General features: G+C 50.4%; 2 protein-coding genes across 6 annotated transcripts in view; one reads left to right on the top strand and one right to left on the bottom strand.

Moving 5' to 3' along the window:
- Window positions 1–20,578, bottom strand: part of RIPK3 (receptor interacting serine/threonine kinase 3) — a 33,208-nt gene extending 12,630 nt beyond the window's left edge. For 2 of the 5 annotated variants that reach the window (XM_027553196.1, XM_027553191.1), the window contains exons 1-2: window positions 13,318–13,935; window positions 9,642–13,238 (exon numbers count right to left, since the gene is read on the bottom strand). The gene's annotated coding sequence lies outside the window, so the exon portion shown is untranslated. The other 3 variants (XM_027553192.1, XM_027553193.1, XM_027553194.1) reach the window with 3 other exon arrangements.
- Window positions 14,710–24,040, top strand: NFATC4 (nuclear factor of activated T cells 4). The gene is made up of 11 exons (XM_027553190.1): window positions 14,710–14,795; window positions 14,971–15,099; window positions 16,187–17,282; window positions 18,708–18,870; window positions 19,476–19,675; window positions 19,983–20,155; window positions 20,584–20,724; window positions 21,688–21,743; window positions 21,998–22,124; window positions 22,318–22,899; window positions 23,625–24,040. The coding sequence occupies exons 2-11, from the start codon at window positions 15,000–15,002 to the stop codon at window positions 23,690–23,692; spliced, it is 2,706 nt and encodes a 901-aa protein (XP_027408991.1). The 5' UTR covers window positions 14,710–14,795; window positions 14,971–14,999; the 3' UTR covers window positions 23,693–24,040.
- The last annotated feature ends 2,368 nt before the right edge of the window (window positions 24,041–26,408 follow it).

Here is a 26,408-nt window from a genome sequence, read left to right as displayed (position 1 = left end):
CAGATTCTTAGCCACTGGACCACCAGGAAAGTCCCGCTTATCTGTATTTTCTAACTCTCCTAAAGTGAATTTGATGGACTGCAAGGAGATCAAACCAGTCAATCCTAATATCGAATCCTAATATTGAAATCAACCCTGAATATTCATTGGAAGGACTGATGCTGAGACTGAAGCTCCAATACTTTGGCCACCTGATGTAAAGAGCCAACTCATTAGAAAAGACCCTGATGTTGGGAAAGAATGACGGCAGGAGGAGAAGGGGATGACAGAGGACGAGATAGTTGGATGGCCTCACTGACTCATTGGGCATGAATTTGAGCAAGCCCTGGGGGATGGTAAAGGACAGGGAAGCCTGATTTGCTGCAGTTCTTGGGGTTGCAAACTGAGCGACTGAACAACACAAAAGTCAATTTATGAAAGTTATTTGGTAGGGCTACATCTCAGCCTCCCTTTTCCCGCAGGACTGGAGGTGCAGCAGCTTCCCTCTCCCACCTATCACTACCCTGACCTGGAAATCTATTCTGCTGCTTCCTCTTGACTTTGGCAGCTATCCATCTGCTGGTGTCACATTTAATACCTGATTGAAGTTGGCCCTTGGTGTTCCAGTGAGGAATAGGGTTTCGACAGACAAAACCTGGGAGAAGTGATTCCAGCAGAGAGGATGTCATGAGCAAAAGTGCAAACTTTACAGTGTGAACTTTGGGAAAGACAAGGGGTCCAGACTGGTTAAGTCACCTTTCCCTACCATAAGTCATTATTATCATCATTATCATCAATGATAAAAAGCTAGTCTTTTTTACACTTGATGGTTTACAAAGTCCTTTCACAGAATGTCATCACAATTCTGAGAGGTCAGACCTATTGTCAAATTTTGTAGATGAAGAAATTTTTTATTTCTCTCTCTCTCTTTTTGTTCTGGATGTGAAGAACAAACATAAATCAAGAACCTCTGTTACTGTGGCAGGGCAGGTCCTCCCCTCACTGGCACACAGCTGCTTCTGCTTATCGGGGGAAATCTTCTCTCTGCTCCAAGCTGCTAAAAAACACCCTCCCCAGCGAGGGAAAGGGTACAACTATGGGGAAATTAACTGTCACTTTGGGAGACTGGGCTGCATCCTACTTAGAAAAGTCACAAACCAACCCTCCCCCATCCCCCATCCAGGGAGCAGAGAAGAGTTATGGAGAAAATGTTCTGCTTGGAGGGGAATCTATGGTATTGTGATCTAACAAGAAATAGTTGCTCTTTGGCCCCATTCTTGGCACAGAGCTCCTAAGACACTTGGAATTTCCAGTGTTGAGAGAGGAATGTTGCTACATTGATGAAGTGACTTTTGGAAAACCCTTAGGTACCAAAGGGATGTGGGCTGGTTGCCAGAGGGACCAACCTTGTGATTAGAGGGCTGGAACCTTTGGTACCTGATCCATCTTCAAACTCTGGATCAGAGAGAGGGGCTGGAGATTGAATCAATGGCAATGAGTTCATCAATCATGCCTATGTAATGAAGCCTCCACAAACCCTGAAAGGATGAATTTGGAGAGCTTCCAGGTTGGCGAACACATTGATTTTCTGGGAGAGTGGCACCTGGAGAGGGCACGGAAGCTCTGTGCCCTTTCCCCCATACCGCACCATGTGCATCTCTTCCATCGGTCTGTTTCTGAGTTAAATCCTTTTCTAATAAACCAGAGGTCTAGTAAGCACAATCTTTCTTTGTGTTCTGCATTGCTCTAGTCAATTAATTGACACCAAGGCAAGATTTGATGGAAACTTCTATCTATTGCCTGTTGGCTAGAAACCCAGGTGATAACCTGGAGTTGAGACTACTATCTGAAGTTGGGGGAGGGGCAGACTTGTAGAACAGAGCCCTTCACTGCCTTGTGGGATCTGATGCTCTCTCCAGGTAGTGTCAGGGTTGAGTTGAATTGTAGGACACCCTGCTGGTGTCCCAGAATTCCTTGGTGCTGTGAGACACCTGCCCCTTCCTGACACACATTGGAATTGGGTCCAGAACCTTTAGGATCCCTACTGAGGTGGCTCCTGCTTCTCTCTGCTTTTGGATCCATTTTGGAGGGAAACCTTTTCAGTGTCTGGGGCATGCTTTTCTCCTTTAGTGTTCCAAGGAGGACAAAAGCCTTTTTTCACTTGTTTTCCTCAGCAAAGTGGAGAGACCGATGCTTTCACAAAGAACTACTCTGTCTAGGGCCACCTGCCTCAGCAAATGGAATCTCTGCTCACCATTGGCTCTTCACAGAGCGGGTTTGGCAGAACCTAAGCTGTCTGCACCTTCAAGGCAAGGGAAATTGGAAGGGTAGCTTCTTTCTATTCTACCTTATCATGAAGAGACTAAAAAGATTTTGAACAACCATCAATGACAAGTGTCCATACATGCTGTTGCTTAGTTGCTAAGTCATGTGCAACTCTTTTGTGACCCCATGGACCCCATGGCTCCTCTGTCCATGGGATTTCCCAGGCAAGAAGACTGGAATGGGTTGCCATTTCCTTCTCCAGGGGATCTTCCCAACCCAGGGATTGAACCTGCATCTCCTGCATTGGCAGGTGGATTCTTCACCACCGAGTCACCAGGGAGCCTGTCCATACACAGACAACCATGATTCACCTTCTAATATCAGTGTGGAGTCCTTCTCTCTTTGCTTTCTGTGTCTAATTAATGTTGATGATTTAATTTCTGTGCTCTCCTAGTCTCTCTCATCCCAGTAAGGCAGCTTTCCCAGCTGAATGTTCTGCTCTCTCTCATAGGGAGTTAACTATAATCTAGTGGTCAAAGGTCCAGGCTCTGAGGTTAGGCTACCTGGAACTTAATTCTGCCTCTGCAAGTTACTAGCTGTTTAATATTTAACAAGTTACTCAGTTTCTCTGCACTTCAATTAATTATACTACCGACTGGACTGGGTGGCTGAGAGGATGACATGAAATAACACGGGAAAGAATACAGCCCATTTCCAGGTGCATGTTGTGTGCTTAATAAGTGATAGACACTAATACAATCAGTATCACTGTGTTTCCAATCTGAGGAGTATTGCTAATTCACTATTTGTAGAGCAGAGAAAAATGATTTCACTGCTGCTGAGTGAAATAGCTAGCTTTTCCTTCTGGTAAATTCCCAGCCCCGCCCTTTCCTCCCAGGGCCCCTTTAATGACTCACCCCTCAGGTATTCTCACTCCTCTCTCCCAGACAAGTGTCCAGAGGGAGCAGTTGAGGAAGTCAGTTGTGTCCCTGCCTGTGGTCTAGGGGAGGACTTGAATCCCGGGTCACAAGCTTCTCAACTGTCAGGTTGCCTAAGGTTGAGGAGGTCACGTGGTTGACCCAAAGATGGGCTTTGGGCCCCAAGCAGCTGCTTTTGGTGCTCCCCCGCCACACATTCTCAGGCCCCCTTTGATCTGAGCTGTGCCCACAGTGGATATGCCCCCCGCCCCCCTCAACCGGCCTCCATCCTGCCAGCACCCCATCCAAAAGGCCTGTCTCAATTTTTCTCTCTCAGTTGACAGAATTGTGGTGAGAGGAGAGGAGAGTTAATGCCTTGGGGGCAACCCTCGTGGTGGAGGACATGGGTCAGTGCCCCAGTCTCCTGTCTTTCAAAGGGTCAATTCTCTTTTTTCTTTTCTCTTTATGGATCCATTGACTGTAGCCCACCACGCTCCTCTGTCCATGGAAATTCCCAGGCAAGAATACTGGAGTGGGTGGCCATTTCCTTCTCCAGAGGATCTTCCCGACCCAGGGATTGAATCCATGTCTCATGTGTCTCCTGCATTGCAGGCAGAATCTTTTACCGCGGAGCCATTGGGGAAGGCCCTTATCATCTAAAAAATTAATAAATAAATAAACTTATTGTTTTGCTGTGCTGGGTCTTTGTTGCTGCTCCGGCTTCTCTCTAGTTGCGGTCTGTGGGCTTCTCAATGTGGTGGCTTCTCTTGTTGCAGAGCATGGGCTCTGGGTGCGCAGGCTCAGTAGTTCCAGCATGAGGGCTCTTTAGGTGAGGCTTCAGGCTCTCAAGCGCAGGCCCAATAGTTGTGGCTCAGGGCTTAGTTGCTCTATGGCATGTGGGATCTTCCTGGATCATGGATAGACCTGTGTCTCCTGCATTGGCAGGCAGACCCTCCACTACTGAGTCACCAGGAAAGCCCCAAAGGGTCAATTCTGAGCTATGCCCTATTACTCTTCAGAGCATCTCTGACAGGACTGAGCTCCACAACAGTAGCTAGCTCAATAGATGGCTTTTCGGGGCATCATCTCCTTCCCTGACTCACATTTTCTACTCCATCTCTCTGACCTTTGGGACCACCCTCCGGAAGTCTCATGTTTTGGCCTCAGACGGTGTTTTCAGGGGAACACAATCCCAGCCCTCTGCCATGTTTCCTCCTCATTGTTTATCCTCTGGATGTCTTTGTGTCTAGGATCCCTCCCTGTCTGGAAGGAAAGAGGGCAAAAGTGGGAACAGAAATGAATCTAACTCCTTTGGAAATGGGAAATCATGTTTTATGTACCTACAGCTTTCTCATCTGTTATCTCACTCAAATTTTAGCAACAAACCTGTGAGGCAGATTATTATTAGCCCCATTTTATGGATGAAGAAAATGAGAAGCTGTGAGAGTTTAAGTAAACAGTCTAAGGTCATACAAAAACTTTAAAAAGGCAGGTCTATGCTCTTTCATCCATGGGGTCAAAAAGAATCAGACACTGAGCAACTGAACTGAACTGATGCTCTTTCAGCTGCCTTCTTTTATGGGTGAGATCCTCTGAAAGAGTCCTCTGGAAGCTGGACTTTGAATCAATCAAGTAAGTTTATCAGTTTTTCTTTCTTTCTTTTTTTTTATTTCATCCTCTGGCATGTGGGATCTTAGTTTCCTGACCGAGGATTGAACCCATGTCTCCTGCACTGGAAGCTTGGATTCTTAACCACTGGACCATCAGGGAAGTTCCTATCAACTTTTTTAAGTTAAATATTTTAACAGCATTATTTAAGTAGAGTTGACATTCAATATATTGCCCATATTTAAGGTGTACAATGTAATGAGTTTTGACATACTTATGTGCCCGTGAAACCATCAGCACAATTAAGATAGTGAACATATGTATCACATCTGAAACTTCCCTCTAATCTTTCCCTCTGCCTTTCTATGCTATTTTCCCTTTCTTGGCAACCACTAATCTGCTTTCTGTCACTTTAGATTGGTTTGCCTTTTCTATTTTATATTAATATAAATGGGATCACATAGCATGTTTTCTTTTCTTATCTGATCTCTTTCACTTAATGTGATTATTTTGAGATTCACCTATGCTGTTGTGTGTATAAATAGTTTCGGGCTTCCCAGGTGGCACTAGTGGTAAAGAACTCACCTGCCAGTGCAGGAGACATAAGAGACACGGGTTTGATCCCTACATTGGGAAGATCCCCTAGAGGTGGGCATGGTAACCCACTCCAGTTTTCTTGCCTGGAGAATCCCATGGATTGAGGAGCCTGTAGGCTACAGTCCAAAGAGTCACAAAGGATTGGGCATGACTGAAGTGCTAGCATGCATGCATAGTTTATTCCTTTTTATTGCTGAGTAGTATTCTGTTGTACCACAATTTCTTCATCAGGTCATCTGTTCATGGACAATGCTTTTTGGCTCTTACAAATGTACATGTCATGTACAAGTCTTTGTATAGGCCTATGTTTTCAGTTCTCTCAGGTGAATATCTAGGAGTGGAATGTTCAGTCACATGATAGGTATATTTAACTTTTGAAGAAACTTCTAAACATCTTGTCAGTGTGGTTGTATCACTTTACACTCCTACCAGCGATGCGTGAGCCTGTGCTCACAGGGGATTGTCCACCACAGAGAGTCCCAAACAGACCTACACCAAGACATATTACAATAAAAGTTTCAAAAATTAAAAGTAAAGAGAAGATCCTAAAGGCAGCAAGAAAAAGAAAAAGGTTTAATAGCAAGGTAACCCTCCTAAGACTGTCAGCTGATTTCTCTACAGAAACACTGCAGGGCAGAAGGGAGTAGAAAAATATATTCAAAAGTCTTAAAAGGGAAAAATCTACATCCTAGAATACTCTACCCAGTAAGATTATCATTTATAATAGGAGAAATAAGTAATTTCTCAGATGAGCAAAAACTAAAAGAATACAGCAATACTAAACTTACCCTAAAAGAAATAGCAAAAGGTCTTTTCTATATAGAAAAGAAGCAAGAAGATATAGGAAGAAATAAATCATAATTGGAAAGTAAATCACTTAAATTAGCCAGTATAGAGATCAAAGGGAAAAAAACACCTATTTGTGAAAGTGATGATAAAAAAAAAAAAAAGGAACAGCAAAAGGGTTAAACAGGAAAATGTGAAAAAAAAAAAAGGACATCAAAATCATAAAATGTGGGAAAAGAGAGTAAGAACATGCAGATTCTTCTTTTTTTTTTCCAGAATGTGTTTGAGCCTCAAACAAGCAAAAACTAAAAGAATACAGCAATACTAAAGGCTGTATCAGCCTAAAGCAAACAGGTAGGTAGGGGTTAACATACTTGAAAAACAGGGCAGCCACAAATAAAAAACATACAATAGATTCACAAATGCCAAACAGAAGAGAAAACAAGCATGAAATAAAAGGAAATTATCAAACCACAAAAAGAAGCAAAAGAAGAAACAAAGAATCAACTGGAAAACAAAGTTTAAAATGGCAATAAATACATATGTATCAACAATTACCTTAAATTCAATGGACTGAATGCTCCAATCAAAAGACATGGAGTGGCAGACTGGATTAAAATTAAAAAAACACGAATCTACCATATGCTGTCTATAGGAGGCACACCTTTGGGCAAAGGACACACATAGGATGAAGTGAGGGAACAGGAAAAGATATTTCATGCAAATGAAAGTGACAGGAAAGTGGTAGTTATAATACTCATACAAGACAAAATAGACTTTAAAGCAAAAGCTATAAAGAAAAATAAAGAAGGACAATATATAATGATAAAAGGACCAATCAAGAAGAGGATTTTATTAATACACTCATTGATATAGGAGCACCCAAGTACATACACAAATGCTAACAGACATAAAGGGAGAAATTGATGGGAATACAGTAGTAGAAGGTTTTAACATCAAAGGACACATTTTCTAAACAGAAAATCAATCAGGCAACAGAGATCCTTAAATGATACAATAGAACAGTTAGACTTAATTGATGTTTTCAGGACATTACACCCCCACGCCCACCCCCCAAATCACGTTCTTCTCAAGTCCACATGGAACATTCTCTAGGACTGACCACATACTAGGGCACAAAACCAACTTCAATAAATTTAAGAGTATAGAAACTATTTCAAGCATCTTCTCTGACCGCAATGGACTAAAACTAGAAATCAACCACAAGAAGCGAAAGGACAAAAAAGCCCAATTACATGAAGACTAAACAACATGCTACTAAAAAAACAAAGGATTAACAAGGAAATTAAAAAATACCTTGAGACAAATGAGAATCAAAATGCATACAAAATATATGAGATGCAGCAAAAGCAGTTCTTAGAGGGAAATTCATAGTGATACAGGCCTTCCTTAAAAAAAAAAAATGAGAAAAATCTCAAGTAAACAACCTAACCTACCACCTAAAAGAATTATAAAAAGAAGAAAAAACAAGACATAAAGTCAGCAGAAGGAAGGAAATAATAAAAATCAGGGAGGAAATAAATAAAATAGAGATTAAAAAAAAATAGAAAAAAATCAATAAAATCAAGAGCTGGTTCTTTGAAAGGGTAAACAAAACTGACAAACCTCTGGCCAGACTCAACAAGGAGAAAGGAGAGAGAATCAAAATAAATAAAATAAGAAATGAAAAAGGAGAAATTGCAACTGGTACTACAGAAATTAAAACAAACAAACAACCAAAAAGAACAATTATATGCCAACAAATCTGACAACCTAGAAGAAATGGACAGCTTTCTAGAAACATATAGTCCAACCAAAACTGAATCAAGGAGAAACAGATAATTTGAACACACCAATCACTAGAAGAGAAGTAGAATCTGGAACTTAAAAACTCCCTACAGGGACTTCCCTGATGGTCCAGTGGTTGAGTCCATGCAGGGGCTGTGAGTCTGATCCCTGGTGGGGGTACTAAGATCCTATATGCCATCTGGCATAGCCAAAAAACAAAACAAAACAAAAACTCCCTACAAACAAAAGTCCAGGACCAGATGACTTCACAGGTGAATTCTACCAAACATACAAAGAAGACCATATACTGATTCTTCTCAAACTCTCCCAAAAGATTGAAGAGTTGGGAATACTTCCAAAAACATTTTATGAAGCTACTCTCACACTGATAACCAAAATTAAAGATACTATCAAAACAGAAAATTGCAGGCCTATATCTTTGACAAATATAGATGCAAAAATTCTTAACAAAATATTACCAAACAGACTCCAACAATACATAAAAATGATCATATACTATGACCAAGAGAGATTCAACCCAAGTTCATAAGTGAAGAAAGCGAAAGTGAAAGTCGCTCAGTTGTGTCCAACTCTGTGACCCCATGGACTATACAGTCCATGGAATTCTCCAGGCCAGAATACTGGACTGGGTAGCCGTTCCCTTCTCCAGGGCATCTTCCTAACCCAGGGATCAAACCCAGGTCTCCCACATTGCAGGCAGATTCTTTACCAGCTGAGCCACCCGGGAAGCCCCAAGTTCATAAGGATTCTCCTTTTCTCTTAGTTCTGCTATCTCTCCTGTCAAAATGTTCCTCTTTTGCTTAAGTTACAGGGAGCCATATTCTGTTGCTTCCAACCAACCATCTCTTATGGATAGAATTGTTTTGTTACATTGCCTGAATTATTGGTTATTGTTAAACATTTTTATTAGTTTATAACTTTCACCTTTATATTTTATCTCCCAATTACATAATATGTAGCTGGAAGGAACCACTAAGTATCAGGGTGGTTTGTTAAACAGCATTTGCTCAGGCTTGAGGTCCAGGATCTAAGTGATGAGATCTGGGCCCTTGTGCCTGAGCTTGGTGCTGTAATGGGATGAGACTTTAAGATCTTATGGGGAGAGGATGAATGTGGGAGGAATGTGGATTGTTATGACCAAATGGTGACAGATTTAATTTTCTAAAGAAGACCATATGTATGTGTTTAGTGCATTCTACATGCTCTTCTTCCAATATAACCGATACTTCTTCTACCCAGAGGTGGGGGGTTTATGTTCTCATCCCTTGATTCTGGCCAGGGGCTTGTGACTCAAGACTAGGACATGGGCTTCCCTAATGGCTCAGTGGTAAAGAACCTGCTTGCCAATGCAGGAGACATGGGTTCAATCCCAATCCCTGATCTGGGAAGATCCCACATGCCACAAAGCGACTAAGCCTATGTGCCACAACTGTTAAGCCTGTGCTCTAGAGCCTGGGAGCCTCAACTACTGAGCCCACATGTCAAAACTACTGAAGCTAGAGTACCTAAGAACCCTTGCTCTGCAATAACAGAAGCCACTGCAATGAGAAACCTGTGCCCTACAACTAGAGAAAAGTCTGCACAGAAATGAAGACTAAGCACAGCCAACAATAAATAAATAAATGAAAAAAATTATATATATAAAAAAAGACTAGGTCATGAAAAGAATGTAGTGCCTACCTGAAGCGTGCTCTCAAAGCTGCTGTTTGGTAAGGAAGCCCAAGCCACACCGAACAGTCATATGTATGTGGTGCAACCAGTTGTTCTGGCTAGTTTCATGCAGCGGTCAACGTCAATAGCTAGACATGTGACCGCTACAGCTCCTAGCCTTCAAGTCTCTCACCAGACGTTGTGGAGCAGATAAGGAGCCTTCATCACTAGTGAATTTCTTACTCATGGAAACTATTCGAGATAACAAATGATCATTGTGGTTTGAAGGCACCCAGTTTTGAAAGTGATTTGTTATACAGTAATAGAAACTATTACAGTAAAAATGTGAAGTGTTTGTATTTAAAACTTTTCAGTGAAGGAGGCACCTGAAAGCTGTTAGCTTCAAGGAGAAACAAAACCATATTGCAATTTTTGGAACTTACTGTGAAATGGGATTGTTAATGAATTGTGCCAATCTTTTCCTTAGATTTTTTTCTATCGGTGTCTGTGAAAAATATTTTTAAATTAAAATATTTAGTCATAAAAAGGAATGAATACTGGTATGTACTACCAGTGGATGAACTTTGAAAACATTAGGCTAAGTGGAGGCAAATTTATAGGGACATAAAGTGAATTAGTGGTTTCCAGGGAGAAAGGGAAGGGGGAAATCGGGAGTAACTGCTAGTGGGTATGGCACTTCTTTTGGGGGGTTATGAAAATAGCCTGGACTTAGATATGGTGATGGTTGCACAGCCTTGTAAATATACTAAAACCTACTGAGTTGTACATTCCAAAAGAGTGGATTTTATGGTATATGGATTATATCTCAAAAAATTAAGACTATTAAAGTTTTCTTTGATCAGCCATAAGTGAGATCAACAAATCTGGCTATACTGTCTATATGTGAAGATCAATTTTGACAAAATCATTGACAAATTTGCAAAAATTAAGACAGAAGTTGTAACGTTATAATTCATTCTTATGACAGACCAATATGTAAGTGTATGTTTTCCCTTTATATTTAAAATAAAAATTATATGCATAAAATTACAATTATTAATCTGTTGCTTTTTTCTGTCTTGTACTGCCATATATATATATATATATATGTAGATAATCTGTAACTATATGGCATGTATATCTATATGACATATATATAGATATATTTATTTGCCTTGTTAAACATATGAGCATATAAAGTCAATAAAAGAAAATTATTATTTTCCAATTTTTCTGGCTATTATTGTTTCATACATGATTAATACTGAAAATCATATAGATAGGGTTTAAAAATTATATGCTTCTTTTGTCAAATGTGTAAAGTATGTCATTGATGTTAATACTGTTATTGAGAGTCTAAGAAAAAATCAAGGTCTACACTGGAATGGCAATGAAGGGAATGCAAAGGAAGGAGATAGATAAGTTAAGTACAGATAGATAGATACTCTGTGAATAAAACAGTTCTGTACAGTTAGGGGGAAAGGAAGAAGGAGATGTCAAGTATGAAATGTATCTCTAACCTGATAATACCCAACAATTCTTGGAGGCTTGGTCTATAAATACAGGCACCCAATGCCTAGAAATGCCTCTAAACATAGAAGTTCCTCAATACATATTTTTTGTGTGAATTAAAGATTAGATAGGACACATCTTCCATCCATCTTTTTACTCCAGCTATTACTATGGCAACCAATAGCTTGCCCCTGTCACCTGAGAGTACCAGCTTGCAGGTATAGCTCCTATCTTTTACGCCTCTTGCTCGGGGGCGTCTTTGCTGCAGCACTGTGGAATACCTACCATTTTCTGACACTTGTGTAAAGCTGGAAGAGTGAGGGAATTAACAGTTAAAGGGGAACTTTTGACCACTGGGGGTGAGGGTGAGTAGACGAATATCCTGTCTCTGGAATCACATTCTGTATGGCTCCACAGAAAGTGCTGGGACAATGTTCCAGTTGTTCGAAGTGGCCACCAGCTCCACATCACTTGTTTGGATGGCTTTTCCGCTTTCCCATTTCACTCTTCCCAGTTCCCCATTTTTGTCCCCTGTGGTTGCTCTCCACAATAACCTACCTGCATCATCTCATTCTTTTTTAAGGGTTTGATTTTCGGCGGTGGGGGAAGGCCACTCTGAGACAGATTCCTACATAAAATGTGGTATAGTAGAATTAGCACTGGACAAGGACCCAGAAAACCTGGGTTCCAGACCTAGCTTTCTCACCAATCTCAAATGAAGAGGAGTGTTTTTATTACTATTTTCAGATGTACATGTACTGACAGGAAAAGATCTCCAAGTCATTTGTTAACTGAGGGGAAAAAAAAAAGCAAGTCAAGAAAAATGCTTGCAACATGGTCTGACATACACAAAAAGGGCAGGCATGCGTGTGTGCAAGCTCAGTCGCTAAGCTGGGTCTGACTCTTTGGAACCCCAGGGTCTGTAGCCCTCCAGGCAACTCTGTCCATGGGATTTTCCAGGCAAGAATACTGGAGCGAGTTGTCACTTCCTCCTCCTCCTTCCCAACCTTGGGATACAACCGGGGTCTCCTGTGCCTCCTGCATTGACAGGAGGATTCTTTATCACTGAGCCACCTGAGAAGCCCAGCCATATGTACCATATACAGGTTAATAAACTTAGACAAAATGGTGGGGGATCACAGCTTACTATATATTTTTGTATGGCTTGAATCCTTTACAAGGAGACTGTATTTTGTGTAATTTAGAAACAACAAGAAACGTCCGCTTCCAAGGCCGTTGAGTCACGCTTGTGAAAGTGGAGAGCGGAAGTCAACGCTCCACGAACACAAGGTGAGAAAGAGGAGCTGTGCTCAGATGTGCGCGCTAGGGGATCGGGGACCAAGGTCGGGCGGTCGAGAGACCGGACCCGCGGGAGGGAGGGCGGCTGGGTCTTTGTGGTCGCCAGGGGGCAGATGTGCGGAGCAACCCAAACCTACAACTACCCACTTTTCCCCGGGCAGGACTTCGCAGAAATTATAAATTCCATCCCTTAGCTGCAGTTCAGACAGATCCGAGGGTTTTCAGAGTCGAGGGGAGCCCCCCCTCCTCTGCCCCACGAGGAAAGCTAGCGCTCTGAGCAGTCTGCAGGCTTGTTCATACCACATTTACGCGCAACAACTCTTTTCTCCGCCCGCACCACACCTCCCGGCCCCCACCCGCAGAGGGGAAATTGAGTCACTGGAAGGCGAGGCCAGAGTCTCCAGGGGAATGTGCGCCAACGCCAGTCCTCAGGGCCTTCCAGATGCTGGGAGGAGGGGGAGGGACCTCAGGAAAATACACAGAGTGGGGTGAGGGCGGGGGGAGCGGCTGGCTGGGCAGGAGCTGAGCCAGACACATGGAGAAACGCTGCCCAGGATCAAAGGAAATATGACATTTGAAAAGAATGCGCACGTCTGCTAGTGCTGCGGAGCAGGGGGCGGGGGGGCTGCGGGGTGCGTAGGCGGCGTGTCGGGGATGGTGAGCTAGAGCAGGGGCAGGGTCTCTACCCCTTCCCGCCTTGCCTCGGCTTCCCACGGCCCTCGGTCAGCCTCTTAGGTGCGGGTTGGCAGTCCGTCTCAGGATGCTCCTCACTCTCTCTCTCCTTGGGTCTCTCCTTTCTTTATTTCCATGATGAAGCTGGAAGGGAAATGTAACCTGAGGCGACAAACCAAAGCGGGGGTAATAAGAAAGGAAAAAAAAAATCAAACCAGGCCACCTCCCCGCTCGGCCTCGGAACATTCTTCTCTCCCCGCCGGCCTGGCTTCTTCTCCCCGCCCCTCCGGCGTCGCGGTCCTGGGCTCGCCGCCGGGGCAGCTCCGCACGTCACTGGGGTCCCCCGGGGCTGGGGGGTCCCCAGGGCGGGCCGGAGGGAGGGCGGGAGGGGAGGGGGGCGGGCAGTCGCCTCGGCCGCGGCGGAGTTCGGGCCGGCCGGGCCAGCCCTCCCCTGCGCCCTGGCCCCGCCGAGCCTGTTTCTCATTAGAGTAGCGGGCGCGGTCCCCGCCCGGCTCCCAAGTGTTTGTAAACGTCTGAGCCTAGGGCCGTCGCTTAACCCCTTCGGTGCGGGGCCCGAGCACAGCTGCGGGCTGGGCCCTCAGCTGGAGGTCTTTAGATTAAAGGTAGCTGCGGCCTGCTGATAGGTTTGTAGCCTAAGGTCTGCGTAGGGGGAATGGTACCAACACCCATGCACCCACCCTAACCGACCGGCATCTGAATAACTAATTTCGACTTAAATCCCTCCCGCACAACAGGACCCCAATATGCCTGGCCTTTCTAGGAACTCCAGTCCGAGTCTTTCTTCCTTCTCCCGCCCAGGTGACAGGTGTCCAGCCCAGGGGCCCACCCGGTCTTGGGACTGCTGGGCGCCGGTAAACCTGGCCAGGATTATCAGGAGAGCTGGAGCGGGATGCCAGCGGAACCGAGATTCATTCCCGACTAAGATTCTAGGGAGGAGAGAGCCGGCTTCCCTTGGAGGCTAGTTAATGGCCCCTCCGGGTGGCTGGGACTAGGACAGCAGTAAAGTCCGGCCTGGATTGTCGCCCATCAGGAGTCATGGACCTTTGAACAGTGCCTCAAGACCAATAACTCTTCTTCACTTTTGGGGGACAGGGAGAGATGGACCGGTGGAGGGGCTGGTTCGGCCAGGCAAAGGCTTCCTTCCAGAAGAATTAGGCGGGGCGGCCTCAGGCTAGGGACTTCAAAGGAATGGCCTTCTCCACTTCAGAGCAGCCTGGAGCCATTCTGCACCCCAGAGCCTGGTTGCCCTTAGACAAGGGAAAGGGGATAAAATGTGGTGCTTCCTTGCTAGTTGCTGGCTGGCTGCACAACTCTTCAGAAAGGGTCTTCCGTGGGTCCTCTACACTGTGGACCCAGGATGTGGCCCCTTTAAGGCATTCGAACCCAGAGCCCTCGAATTCAGACTAAGTTGGGGATTGCGGTGGGACTGCGCCCTGCGGGAAATGATTGTCACCACTGAGGGCCAATAGGCATCATTATGGTCCTACCAACGCTGGAGAGACCGTTTTCCAATTCAGTTTTGTTCTTTTTTTTTTTTTTTGAGGGGGAGGGACTGGAGAGAGGACCGAGGGAGGGAGACGGGGAGGCTTGCGGGAGGGAGGGGGCACAAGGGGCGCGTGGTTTTCCCATCTCATCCCTGGAGGAGGGGCTGGAGCATCCCCGGCAGCCAATCAGAGACAGGTTGGGGGGGCACTTTGAAGAAGTTTGGGGAAAAAAGTTTGGAAAAGTTTCTATAATAACGAGGGGGCGTCCGGAGGGAGGCGTCAGCGGCGGAGGAGGGGGCGTCTCAGAGAAGGGAGGGAGGGAGTCTCCGGTCAAGACACTGCAGCCTCCTGAGATCCCCCCTCCCGCCCAGACCGGGACCTGGGGGCTCCGGCCGGACCCATGGGGGCAGCGAGCTGCGAGGATGAGGAGCTGGAGTTTAAGCTGGTGTTCGGGGAGGAAAAGGAGGCCCCCCCGCTGGGCGCGGGTGGGGCGGGGGAAGGTCAGTGCGGGGCTGGGAAGGGGTCTGGGGCTCCGTGAGGGAAGGGGGCGGGTGTCCTGAGTCTGGGGGCTTCAGGGGAGAGAGCCTGGGGTGAGAGATGAGGGGGTCAGAGGTTGCGGGGAGTCGCGGGGCTCGGGGGGATCTGCAGACGTGAGGCTGGGGGCCCGGCACCACTTTCTCCTTTTTAGGTCGTGACTGGGGTGGGGGTGGGGGTGCCGTTGGCTGCGCGCCGCCTCTCGGCAGGGCCGACTGTCACTGGGATGCGGGGCGGGCGGGAACACGGTCCTGAGAGCCCAGGGCGCCGCCAGGGAAAGGGGACATTACGCTCTGGAGCTTGCCCCTCGGGGACGGAGCTCTGGGCCCGCAGACGGGACGCCGAGGGCTGGGGGCGCTCTCAGGCCCCGCCAGGGCGCCCCTCCCCCTCCCCCGTCTGGCCGCAATGAGAGGCAGATGGCTGGGATTGAGCCGGGGGCGGCGGCCGCCGCTCGCACGGAATCCGCGCAGCCCGCGCCCCCGCCCCCCCGCGCCTCCCCGGGCCGGCGCGCAGCACCCCCTTCGCTGCACCCCCGCCCCCGGATTGGGGGGAGTGAGGGAGGAGCCACCTTCCCTCGTCATCACAGCCCTGGAGCCCCCCTTCCCCTGGCCACCGTTGCGATGGCAACTGGGGCTCCTGCCAGCGCCGTTTGGGGGTTTGGGAACCGCTGCTAATTGGGTTCATGTGTGAGTCGCCCCCAGCCCAGCCCAATGCTTCCCTAAACACGCCTCCAAACCCAGCTCCAGCCCCTCTCGACCCGCCTTGGGACCCGCCCCCTGTCTGGTACCCCAGGTCCCAGGGCCAGAGCCCTGAAGTTCTCTGAGTAGGAAAAGGTCCGGCACTTCTGGATCTATCTTCTCCACCTTCCCAAGTCCAACTCTGCTTTTGTCTCTGTGGCTCTGAAGGGCATTTCAGAGACCTCTCTTTGCTGAGGCGGGGGTAGCATACTGGCCAGGGGTGGCTGCCCACTCCAGGAACCTAGACATCTCACCTGCCTCTTTCTCTCCCCGCCTTTTGTGTCATCCCTGTCTCTGTCTCCTTCCCTTTCCACAGAACTGGACTCAGAGGACACCCCACCATGCTGCCGTCTGGCCCTGGGGGAGCCCCCTCCCTATGGCGCTGCTCCCATTGGCATTCCCCGGCCTCCACCCCCTCGGCCTGGCATGCACTCCCCACCACCCCGCCCGGCCCCCTCACCTGGCACTTGGGAGAGCCAGCCAGCCCGGTCAGTGAGGCTGGGGGGGCCAGGAGGGAGCTCCGGGGGGGCTGGGGGAGGCCGTGTTCTTGAGTGCCCCAGCATCCGCATCACCTCTATCTCTCCCACTCCCGACCCACCAGCTGCGCTGGAGGACAACCCAGATCCTTGGGGGGAAGGCTCCCCCAGGGACTACCCCCCACCGGAAGGCTTTGGAGGCTACCGAGAGGCAGGGGGGCAGGGTGGGGGCCCGTTCTTCAGTCCGAGCCCGGGCAGCAGCAGCCTGTCCTCCTGGAGCTTCTTCTCGGATGCCTCGGACGAGGCAGCCTTGTATGCGGCCTGTGACGAGGTGGAGTCTGAGCTAAATGAGGCAGCCTCCCGGTTTGGCCTGGGCTCCCCACTGCCCTCACCCCGGGCCTCCCCAAGGCCGTGGACCCCCGATGACCCCTGGAGCCTGTATGGTCCGAGTCCTGGAGGCCGGGGGCCAGAGGATAGCTGGCTACTCCTCAGCGCTCCTGGGCCCACCCCAGCCTCCCCACGACCTGCCTCTCCATGTGGCAAGAGGCGCTATTCCAGCTCGGGAACCCCATCTTCGGCCTCCCCAGCTCTGTCCCGCCGAGGCAGCCTAGGGGAGGAGGGGCCTGAACCACCTCCACCACCCCCCTTGCCTCTGGTCCGGGATCCTGGCTCCCCTGGCCCCTTTGACTATGTGGGAGCCCCATCAGCCGAAAGCATACCCCAGAAGACCCGGAGGACTTCCAGCGAGCAGGCCGTGGCTCTGCCTCGGTCTGAGGAGCCTGCCCCATGCAATGGGAAGCTGCCCTCGGGAGCAGAGGAGGCCGGGGCTCCTCCTGGGGGTCCTCGGAAGGAGGCGGCTGGCATGGACTACCTGGCGGTGCCTTCTCCACTGGCGTGGTCCAAGGCCCGGATTGGGGGACACAGCCCCATCTTCAGGTGAGGGTTGTGCCTGAAATCACCACTGTCTCCAGCCATCCCACCCAGGGAGTAGGAGGGTCAAGGGATGAATTTGGAAAAGGTCCTAGGGCACAGAAGAGAGACTCTACTACCAGCTTGACTGCTGCCATTCACTCAGTTTTAGGAAGAATTTTTTAACAGGCATCTCCTTTGGACAGATGATTTGCCGAAGGTCAGTCACTCCCTGTATATTAGAAAAAGCCCCTGGAGCCCTAGAAGGACCACCTAGGTAAAGGAGGAATTCCTCTAGGCGTCCTCCACTCTCAGCTCTGTGCTGGATCCTGGGCTGGAATTCTGCCCTGCAATGGGCAGCAGGAAGTCCCCTTTCTCTAACTCAATTCCTTGGCCCTGACTTGTGGCTTAAAAGTATATCTGCAAAATTTAGATGAAGTAGCATGTGTTTGCAAGTCAAAGAATTCATGTTCAAACAAGCAGTTCTTACTGCCCTTCTACACTTCTCACCCTCAAAGAACCGTGTCTATTTCTATAATCCTAAATCTTGGATGTCAGATTGAGCTGGTTTCATCCAGAAAAATTTCCTGGGGGAAAGAAACTTTAACACCCATTCCTCTAGGCTCCTGTAGGGCAGGGTTTCTCAGCCTCAGCACTGCTGATACTTTGAGCAGAATAATTCTTTGTTGTGTCGGTTGAGCTGGACATTGTAGAATGTTTAGCAGCATCCTGGCCTCTATCCACTCTCCTAGTTGTAACAACTTTTTAGTTGTTTCCAAACATTGCCGAGTATCACCTGCGGGCACTTACCAGTTGAGATCCCCTGGTGCAGAGTGTCTGGGTGCTCACTACAGGGAAGTTGCACATCTGTATCCCCAGCTCTCTGGAACCCACCCGTCCAGCTCCAACTAGTGGAAAGTGTGCTGGCCTGGGAAGGGATGTGATCAGGCCCTGCTCTGTTAGTTGCTGGCTTGCTTAGCCCACTATGTTCTACTTGAAATGCGAGATCTTAGCTCCTGATCACTAGACCAGGAATGGAACCTGTGCCTCCTGCAGTGAAAGCTTAGAATCCTAACCACTGGACCACCAGGGAATTCCCTGAATTTGTGCTTCTTTATTTGACTCTTCCCATCTAGGAACCCAATCTTGGGGTTCCTCTGTATCCAGGGGAACCCTTGCCCCACCCCCACCAGACCCAGTGTTCAGAGCTGGGAAGAAGGGAGTCTCACTCCTGGTGTCCCCCACCCCCCTATCTCGAGGGCCTGTGAGAGGCCTGTCCCATAGTGCCCCTGATTATAGGCTTGTGGACCATTTTACTTCTGCTCTGACTTCCTTTCTCTCAAACCCACCCCGCCCCTTCCTCCATCACACCCCTGGGAGTTGGGACCCAGGGTTGCCCTGACTCAGGTCTGAGGCTGCAGGTGATCAGTGCTTCTCTGTGTCTCTCTCCAGGACCTCTGCCCTACCCCCACTCGACTGGCCTTTGCCCAGCCAGTATGAGCAGCTGGAGCTGAGGATCGAGGTACAGCCCAGAGCCCACCACCGGGCCCACTATGAGACAGAGGGCAGCCGGGGAGCTGTCAAAGCAGCCCCTGGTGGTCACCCTGTAGTGAAGGTAAGTGGTAGAAGCCAGGCCTGATAGCCTGTCTCTTCTCCAGTCCCAGATCCCTGCAGATGGGCCGCAGCTGTGCAGACCCATGGCACTGCCCTTTCCCACACTCCCTCTCAGCAATGACCCTGCAGGCGGCCTGGGGGAGGGACTAGTGCTGGGGTGGAAGGGTGCACTTCAGGGACCCGGATGTACTTTCTACTCTTCTGTGCCTCCACCCCCACTCCATTCATCCCATGGGACACCAGCCTCCTGTCTACTCTGGAAAATGGTGGGCTGCCAGATGTGGGGGAGGGGTTAGGCTGAGGCCAAAGTTCACTGGGAGTTAGGTTGTCTCTGTCCAGTTGGGCCAGTCTCTCTTGGAAGATTTTCCCCTTCACCCAGCCCAGTTTGGGCCTCATTCCAAGAATAACACTGTGAACTCCAGGCCACGTTTTCTCCCCAGCTGGTGGAGAGTTGGTGCCCAATCCCCCCTGGGAATCCCTTCCAGGATGTCCTTTATCTTTCACTCCTCTGGAGTGGTGGGGGGTGGGGGGACTGAAAACTTGGGCGTGGGTGAAGGATGAGACAGGGGAAATTTCAGCCGGGTGGCCTCCGTCTCCCTCTGCCAGCTCCTGGGCTACAGCGAGAAGCCCCTGACCCTGCAGATGTTCATCGGCACGGCGGACGAGAGGAACCTGCGGCCCCACGCTTTCTATCAGGTGCACCGCATCACCGGCAAGATGGTGGCCACGGCCAGCTACGAAGCCGTAGTCAGCGGCACCAAGGTGCTGGAGATGACCCTGCTCCCTGAGAACAACATGGCAGCCAAGTAGGTTCTCACTCCATCTCCTTCTGGTCTCCGGGCTTTAGGACTAGCCTTTTCCATGGGGCCTAAGCTAGGCCAACTCTTCCTCTCCCCAGAGGAGTTAGACATCATCCCTAGGAGGTGTCAGGCCCTCTTACTATCTAGAGGAGGACTTTGGGGGTGGGGAGCACTCTGGGTTAAAACAGCCACCCCCATAATCTCCCAGAGAAGGTCATTTAGGGCTTTGGATGGAGGATGGGGACTCCCTTCTTGGGAGGCATCCCCTTCTGGCCTCAGATGGGAGGGCTTGCCTTCCGTTCTTTGGCTTCAGCATTGACTGTGCCGGAATCCTGAAGCTGCGGAATTCAGATATTGAACTGCGGAAGGGCGAGACGGACATTGGGCGCAAGAACACACGCGTGCGGCTGGTGTTCCGAGTACACGTGCCCCAAGGCAGCGGGAAGGTTGTCTCGGTGCAGACAGCATCGGTACCCATCGAGTGCTGTGAGCAAAGAGGCCCTGTGCCATCCTTCTGTCTCTGGCTAACTTCTTGTCCGTGTGTCTGTCTGCCCATGGCCTCCGCAGTGTGCCGTGCCTGGCTGGTCCCCTAAGGGACCCAGCCTTTATTTCTATTGTGGGTGGGCTGGGGGAAGTGTTCTATTTTACCCCGGCTGCAGATTCGGCCCCTAGGCTGGACCAGAGCAACCCTAGCCTCCATCTGCCCCTGGGCAGCCCCTTGGCCTCTCTCTCCGCCCAGGAGGGGTTCCTTACCTGGCCTGTGTGACCCCAGGAAGACTGTTGTTTTTCTTGTGTGTCCGCCGCTGAGGAGGGCTCCTCCAGGCTCTGTGGCAGTTATCCTAGGCAGGGTGGGGGCGCAGGAGCCTGTCCTCTCCATAGCAGCCCAGCCAGGCCTTTCCTGCACTGCTCTGCAGCCCAGCGATCAGCTCAGGAGCTGCCCCAGGTGGAGGCCTACAGCCCCAGTGCTTGCTCTGTCAGGGGAGGGGAGGAGCTCGTGCTGACTGGCTCCAACTTCCTGCCAGACTCCAAGGTGGTGTTCATCGAGAGGGGCCCTGGTGAGTACCCATTCTGGGAGGAAGAGCTTGGAACGGGGAGGGTGAACAGTCTCTGCACTAGCAAGTGGAGCCTCAATTTCCTTATCTGTAAAATGGAACGGAAAGATGCCCTTCCTCTTGCACTGCTTCCCCTGCATATGACAGCCATCTGAAATGCTCAAGATGGTGAATAAATGTAAGAAATACACATTATTTTTATTAAAGATGAGTCAGCTGTGAGCTAATTTACCCTCATGTGGACAGGGAAGATGAGAAAGGAAGAGGGGACTATACCCTGAGCCCTATGGGACTCATAGCCCTATACTATGGGACTATGGGACTATAGCCCTATGGGACTATACCCGTAGCCCTCAGGGACTATGCCAGACCCTGAGCCCCTCCTGAGTTTCCGGACTGGCAGCACAGCTATGATGACAAGAGCCTGTGAGGCATCCAGCATAGAGCTGCAGGGGTGAGAAGGGAAGACTGAGGGGCCCAGTTACACCCCCCAGCCTGAGGCTCAGCTCGCCCCTAACCCTGCCTGCTCAGAGCCCCAGCCCCTGCCTTCAAGTTTAGCACCCTAGGACCATATCAGAGCAGAGTCAGAGGTTCTGGGTCCTGAGACTTGGAGTCTTATTGACTCCCTTCAAGCTGAGACCCTTTCCTACCCTTGAACTTCTTTCCAGCTCTATCATGTGAGGGGATGATGTTTGGAGTTGGGTGGGAGGGCTCAGGAGTTTTTTATGGTCCCTGGATTGGTCCTGCCATTCCTCTTGGCTCAACTGATGGCTTGAGATCTTGGAGACAGTTGTAAACCCGGCCTGTTCCATTCGATTGAGTAAACAGGCAATGGGCTGTTCCATTCGATTGAGGAAACAGGCTTTGTTAGGACCTTCTGAGTGTGGCCTTAGCTCAGCAAGAGGGGAAATGGCAGTGGGCAGGGACTGTGGGGCTGGGCTGGAGCTCCCTGTTCTTTCTGCACAGATGGAAAGTTGCAATGGGAGGAGGAGGCCACGGTGAACCGGTTGCAGAGCAATGAGGTACCCGTGTTCCTAGGGTCTCCACCCTGGGGGTGGGAGAAGTCAGGAAATTCTCAGCTGACTCCCTTGCCTTGGGAGTGGACTCCAGAAGTGACCTGTTCTTTGCTAGAGGAGGCATCCTGGCCATTCTGGAAGCAGGGACACCTCTGGGGGATGAATTTTGCTCCTTCGCAAATGGAAAAAGCCAGGAGGTGGTGTTTGGGTTGAGCCTAGATCCCAGAGGGCTCCGTGCCTCATCCTCTGCTCCTCCCCAGGTGACTCTGACCCTGGCCGTCCCTGAGTACAGCAACAAGCGCGTGTCCCGGCCGGTCCAGGTCTACTTTTACGTCTCCAATGGGCGGAGGAAGCGCAGTCCTACCCAGAGTTTCAAGTTCCTGCCTGGTGCGTTCTGGTACAGCCTGTGGTGGCAGGTTGGGATGTGGGGGCTAAGGCAGGGGCAGAGGGATGCAGTGCCCCATGGGGAGGGGCTAAGGGCTGGATGAAACCTGGGCTGGAGAGGTGGGGTCAGCGGGTATGTGGTGGGGAGACTGCCAGCCCTCTCACCAGCATGTCCTCCTGCTTCCCCTCCATCCAGTGATCTTCAAGGAGGAGCCTCTGCCGGATGCATCTCTCCGGGGCTTCCCCTCAGCATCGGGCCCCCCCTTTGGCTCTGACATGGACTTCTCACCACCCAGGCCCCCCTACCCCTCCTATCCCCATGAAGACCCTGCTTATGAAACTCCTTACCTGTCAGAAGGCTTCAGCTATGGCACGCCCCCTCTGTACCCCCAGACGGGGCCCCCACCATCCTACAGACCCGGCCTGCGGATGTTCCCTGAGACTGGGGGTGCCACAGGTTGTGCCCGCCCACCTCCAGTCTCTCTCCTTCCCCGGCCCTTCCCTAGTGACCCCTATGGAGGACGGGGCTCCCCCTTTCCCCTGGGGCTGCAGTTCCCTCCTCCCTCCCCCTTCCGGCCCCCGATGCCTTCATCCCCACCACTTGAAGGCCCCTTCCCTCCCCAGGGCAGTGTTCACCCCCCACCTGCTGAGGGATACAGTGAGGTAGGGCCAAGCTACGGCCCTGGGGAGGGGGCTCCGGAGCAGGAGAAATCCAGGGGTGGCTACGGCAGCGGCTTCCGAGACAGTGTCCCTATCCAGGGTATCACGCTGGAGGAAGGTGGGTGTGGGACCCGGGGCTGCGAGTGTGAGTGTGTGCAAGAGGTTGCTCTGCATGTTTACTGAGGGCTGGAGTTTGGCTTTCCAGAGACTGGGCCCTGATGGCCCCTCGGGGCCAGTTGGAGGGCCTCAGGAGGCAAGTGCCTGGTGCGTGTGGCCAGCTGACTCCGGTTAACTTAATTCTGAAGGGGGCAGGGAGTACCTGCCCCACCCTTCTGCCTAGGCCCTCGACCCCAGATCACAAAGACACAGGGCTAGAAGTACTTGCAAGACCATTCAATCTAGCTCCCTCAATTTGCAGATTCAGACACTGAGTTTCAGAGAGGGGCAGTGGTTTGCTGGTGTTCAGTCAAGTTTTCCCTTGTCTCACCTCCCCCCAAACATGGTGACTGTGGTCTTGAGTGGCGATGAGGACACTTATTTCTACTCTTCTTCTTCCCATCGGCTACACCCACTTCCGGCCCTGCTGACAGTGCGGGCTGAGCCAGCAGGAAGGGGCTGGCATGAGGGCCCGAGAGCCCACGTGGACAGAGTTGAGCAAGATTTGATTGAGAGCAGGTGTTAGGACACAGTGGGGAAACTGAGGCCCAGTGGAAGAGAAGCCAGCCAGTGCAGGAGAAATCTAGAGGCATCCTAGAGGGAGGCCTGCCTGGAATGGATTGGGGGTCTCTGGAAAAGGAGGCGACCTGCCCTGCTCCCAGTCTCTCAACTGCCCCTCCTTTACAGTGAGTGAGATCATTGGCCGAGACCTGAGTGGCTTCCCTGCACCTCCTGGAGAAGAGCCTCCCGCCTGAACCATCGCCTGGCACCCTGCTCCCAGCCCTACCCACTTTCCCTTGTCCTGGGGTGGTGGTTCCAGAGGCTTGGGGGCCAATCTGGTTCCGTTTTCCCTAGCTCTCGCCTCCTCTCCCTTGCCCTCTCTCCCCTCCTCTAGCTGAGGTGTGGCCCCTGATCTGGTGCTGCCTTGAAGGGGTGGGAGCAGGAGAGTGTGGAGGACTGGGGTGGGGGTGGACTCTGGGTGGGGCCTGCACACGAGGACTGGAGGGTTGCCGGGAGCGAAGGCCCTGTCTAGACTGTGTACAGGCCTCAGCGAGGGGAGGCCCGGACAGGCTAATGGCTAATAAACTGCTCGCTGACTAGTGCTTCCGGCTCCAGAACTCTTTGGAGAGAGAGATATGGGGCAGCTTACTCTAGCCCTGGCTGGAGGAAGCTTAGAACCTGGTAAGGGGTGGGCTGTGGCTGGGAAGACCGCATCCCAGAGTCATGGTGCAGGGGGCTGGGGAGGGTTTGAAGGGTCCCAGAGGCTCCTTAGGGGGTTTCCTTGGTGGTGCAGTGGTAAAGAATCTGCCTGTCAATACAAGAGACACTGGTCTATCCCTGGGTTGAGAAGATCCCCTGGAGAAGGAAATGGCAACCCACTTCTATCTTCTTGCCTGGGAAGTGCCGTGGACAGAGGAGCATGGCGGGCTCTAGTCTATAGGGTCACAAAGCATCAGACACAGCTTAGGGACTAAACAATACCAACAACAGAGCCTCCCCCTGACCCACCAGGGCAAGGTTGGGAGCGAGAGCTTGTAAACCTCTCCTCCCTGGGGATTCAGATTCCTTTAGGAGCTTTGGGAAAATCTGTGTATTTTCAAGTTACTTTCTCTTACTATCACTGAGATGATTCTGATTCATAGCCAGGGTCAGGAAACACCTGTCTAGTCCCTCTCCCTCATTTATCAAGGAGAGCTCAAAGGTTCAGAGAGGGAAATGGACTTGCCCTTTATAACACAGCTAATCAATAGCAGGTTGAACGCTACACTCCTGGGCTCCTGCCCCCAGCCCACCCTCAGATGTCCTAACCCATGGGGGTCAGGCCCCCGAAGCTTATTTCTCTGGAGCAGAGTAGGGGCTGAGGGAGGAATGGCCTGGGCCCATCCGTGCTCTGGATTCTGCCCTCTTCGGGGACTGTGAAGACATTTGGGAAAGATCTATGCTTCAGAGGTAGATTGAAGGAAGCTAAGCAGCTCCCTGGGAGCCCTGGCTTTGCCTGAACTCCGGCCGGCTCTATATGTGCAGCTATCACCACTGACAAGCCCAGCCTGGGAAAGCTGGATGGCCCCCTGTCTTCACAGCCTAGGGGGCCCAAGTCCCAGTGGGTTGGGGAGAGCCTGGCACACAGCAGGGGCCATGGCCCAGAGATATTCAGGTATTAGGAACTTGCCTTGCCTCAAGGCTGGTGGGGCCTCTCTGTGTCCAGTGTGTCCAGACAGGCTTGGCAAGTCCCCATGTATTCAGGAGTGGGTGTGACAGAAGCTGGCTCTGGAATGGAGGACAAGAGAACCAGGGTGACCTCTGGTCTGGTCATTGCTGATTTGCAATGAATTTGCTTTATCTTCCTGAACACAAACTGCTGCGAACCAGACTGACATCAGGTGATTGGCTCGCTGGGGCATGGCTGCTCCTCAAAGGTATCCTCCAGCAGGGCTAGTGTGGTCACCCAGTGCTCCCACGGCAGGAGGGACCCAGGGCGCACATGTCCTAGCCAGCACTCTTCAACTCCCCCTGCAAGATCTGACAGGGACGCATCAGCCTGTGTGAATGAAAGGCTTTAGTGATGAGGGCTCATTGCCTCCCCAGGCAGACTGTTTTACTCTCTGCCAGGGCACTGCCATTGATTCACTGCCAGGCATTTATTGAGCAGCTACTAAATGCCAGCTAGTGGGTCCTGGAGGACCCCGTAGCCTCATGGGGTGACAGATTAAAAACAGCGCATTATAACTCAACAATTCAACTCAGTAAAGGTGTTTTATACAGACAGTATGTCAGATGGGTGGGGGGGAATAAATAATTTTAATATGGGATACAGAGAGTAGGGATGCTCCATCCAGCTGTGGGGGTCAGAGGGAACTTTGGGGTTGACTTCTAGACCGAGATCTGAAGCATGACCTGGGGGTTGACTGGGCTGAGAGTGGGGCAAGGGCAGGCCCAGGCAGTACCCCCAAATGGACTATATCTGGAGGGAGGGCCCACAAATCAGGGCCTTGGCACACTCATAGAACTGGTGAAGTTCTAGAAATGGGGCGCCATGAGTAAGGACTAGGGGGAAGCAGCAGCTGGATTCTGAGGCGCTTTGTAGCCATAGTGGGAAACCTATCCAAAGGTAAAGGGCGCTTTCCCACTAGATGATTGGGCTTAGGCTTTCCAGTAGTCAGGTATGGATGTGCAAGTTGGACCATAAAGAAGGCTGAGCACTGAAGAACTGATGCTTTTGAACTGTGGTGCTGGAGAACACTCTTGAGAGTCCCTTGGACAGCAAGGAGATCAAAGCAGTCAATCCTAAAGGAAATCAACCCTGAATACTCATTGGAAGGGCTGATGCTGAAGCTAAAACTTCAATACTTTTCCAATGAGTTGGAAAAAACCCTGATGCTGGGAAAGATTGAAGGCAAAAAGGAGAAGAGGGTGGCAGAGGATGAGATGGTTAGATAGCATCACTGACTCAATAGACATGAATCTGAGCAA

Source organism: Bos indicus x Bos taurus, chromosome 10, assembly GCF_003369695.1.
Source record: "Bos indicus x Bos taurus breed Angus x Brahman F1 hybrid chromosome 10, Bos_hybrid_MaternalHap_v2.0, whole genome shotgun sequence".
In the NCBI taxonomy this organism is placed as follows: Eukaryota; Metazoa; Chordata; class Mammalia; order Artiodactyla; family Bovidae; genus Bos; species Bos indicus x Bos taurus.
The sequence above is the reverse complement of the archived record's forward strand: the minus strand, read 5'-3'. Positions and strand labels throughout refer to the sequence as shown.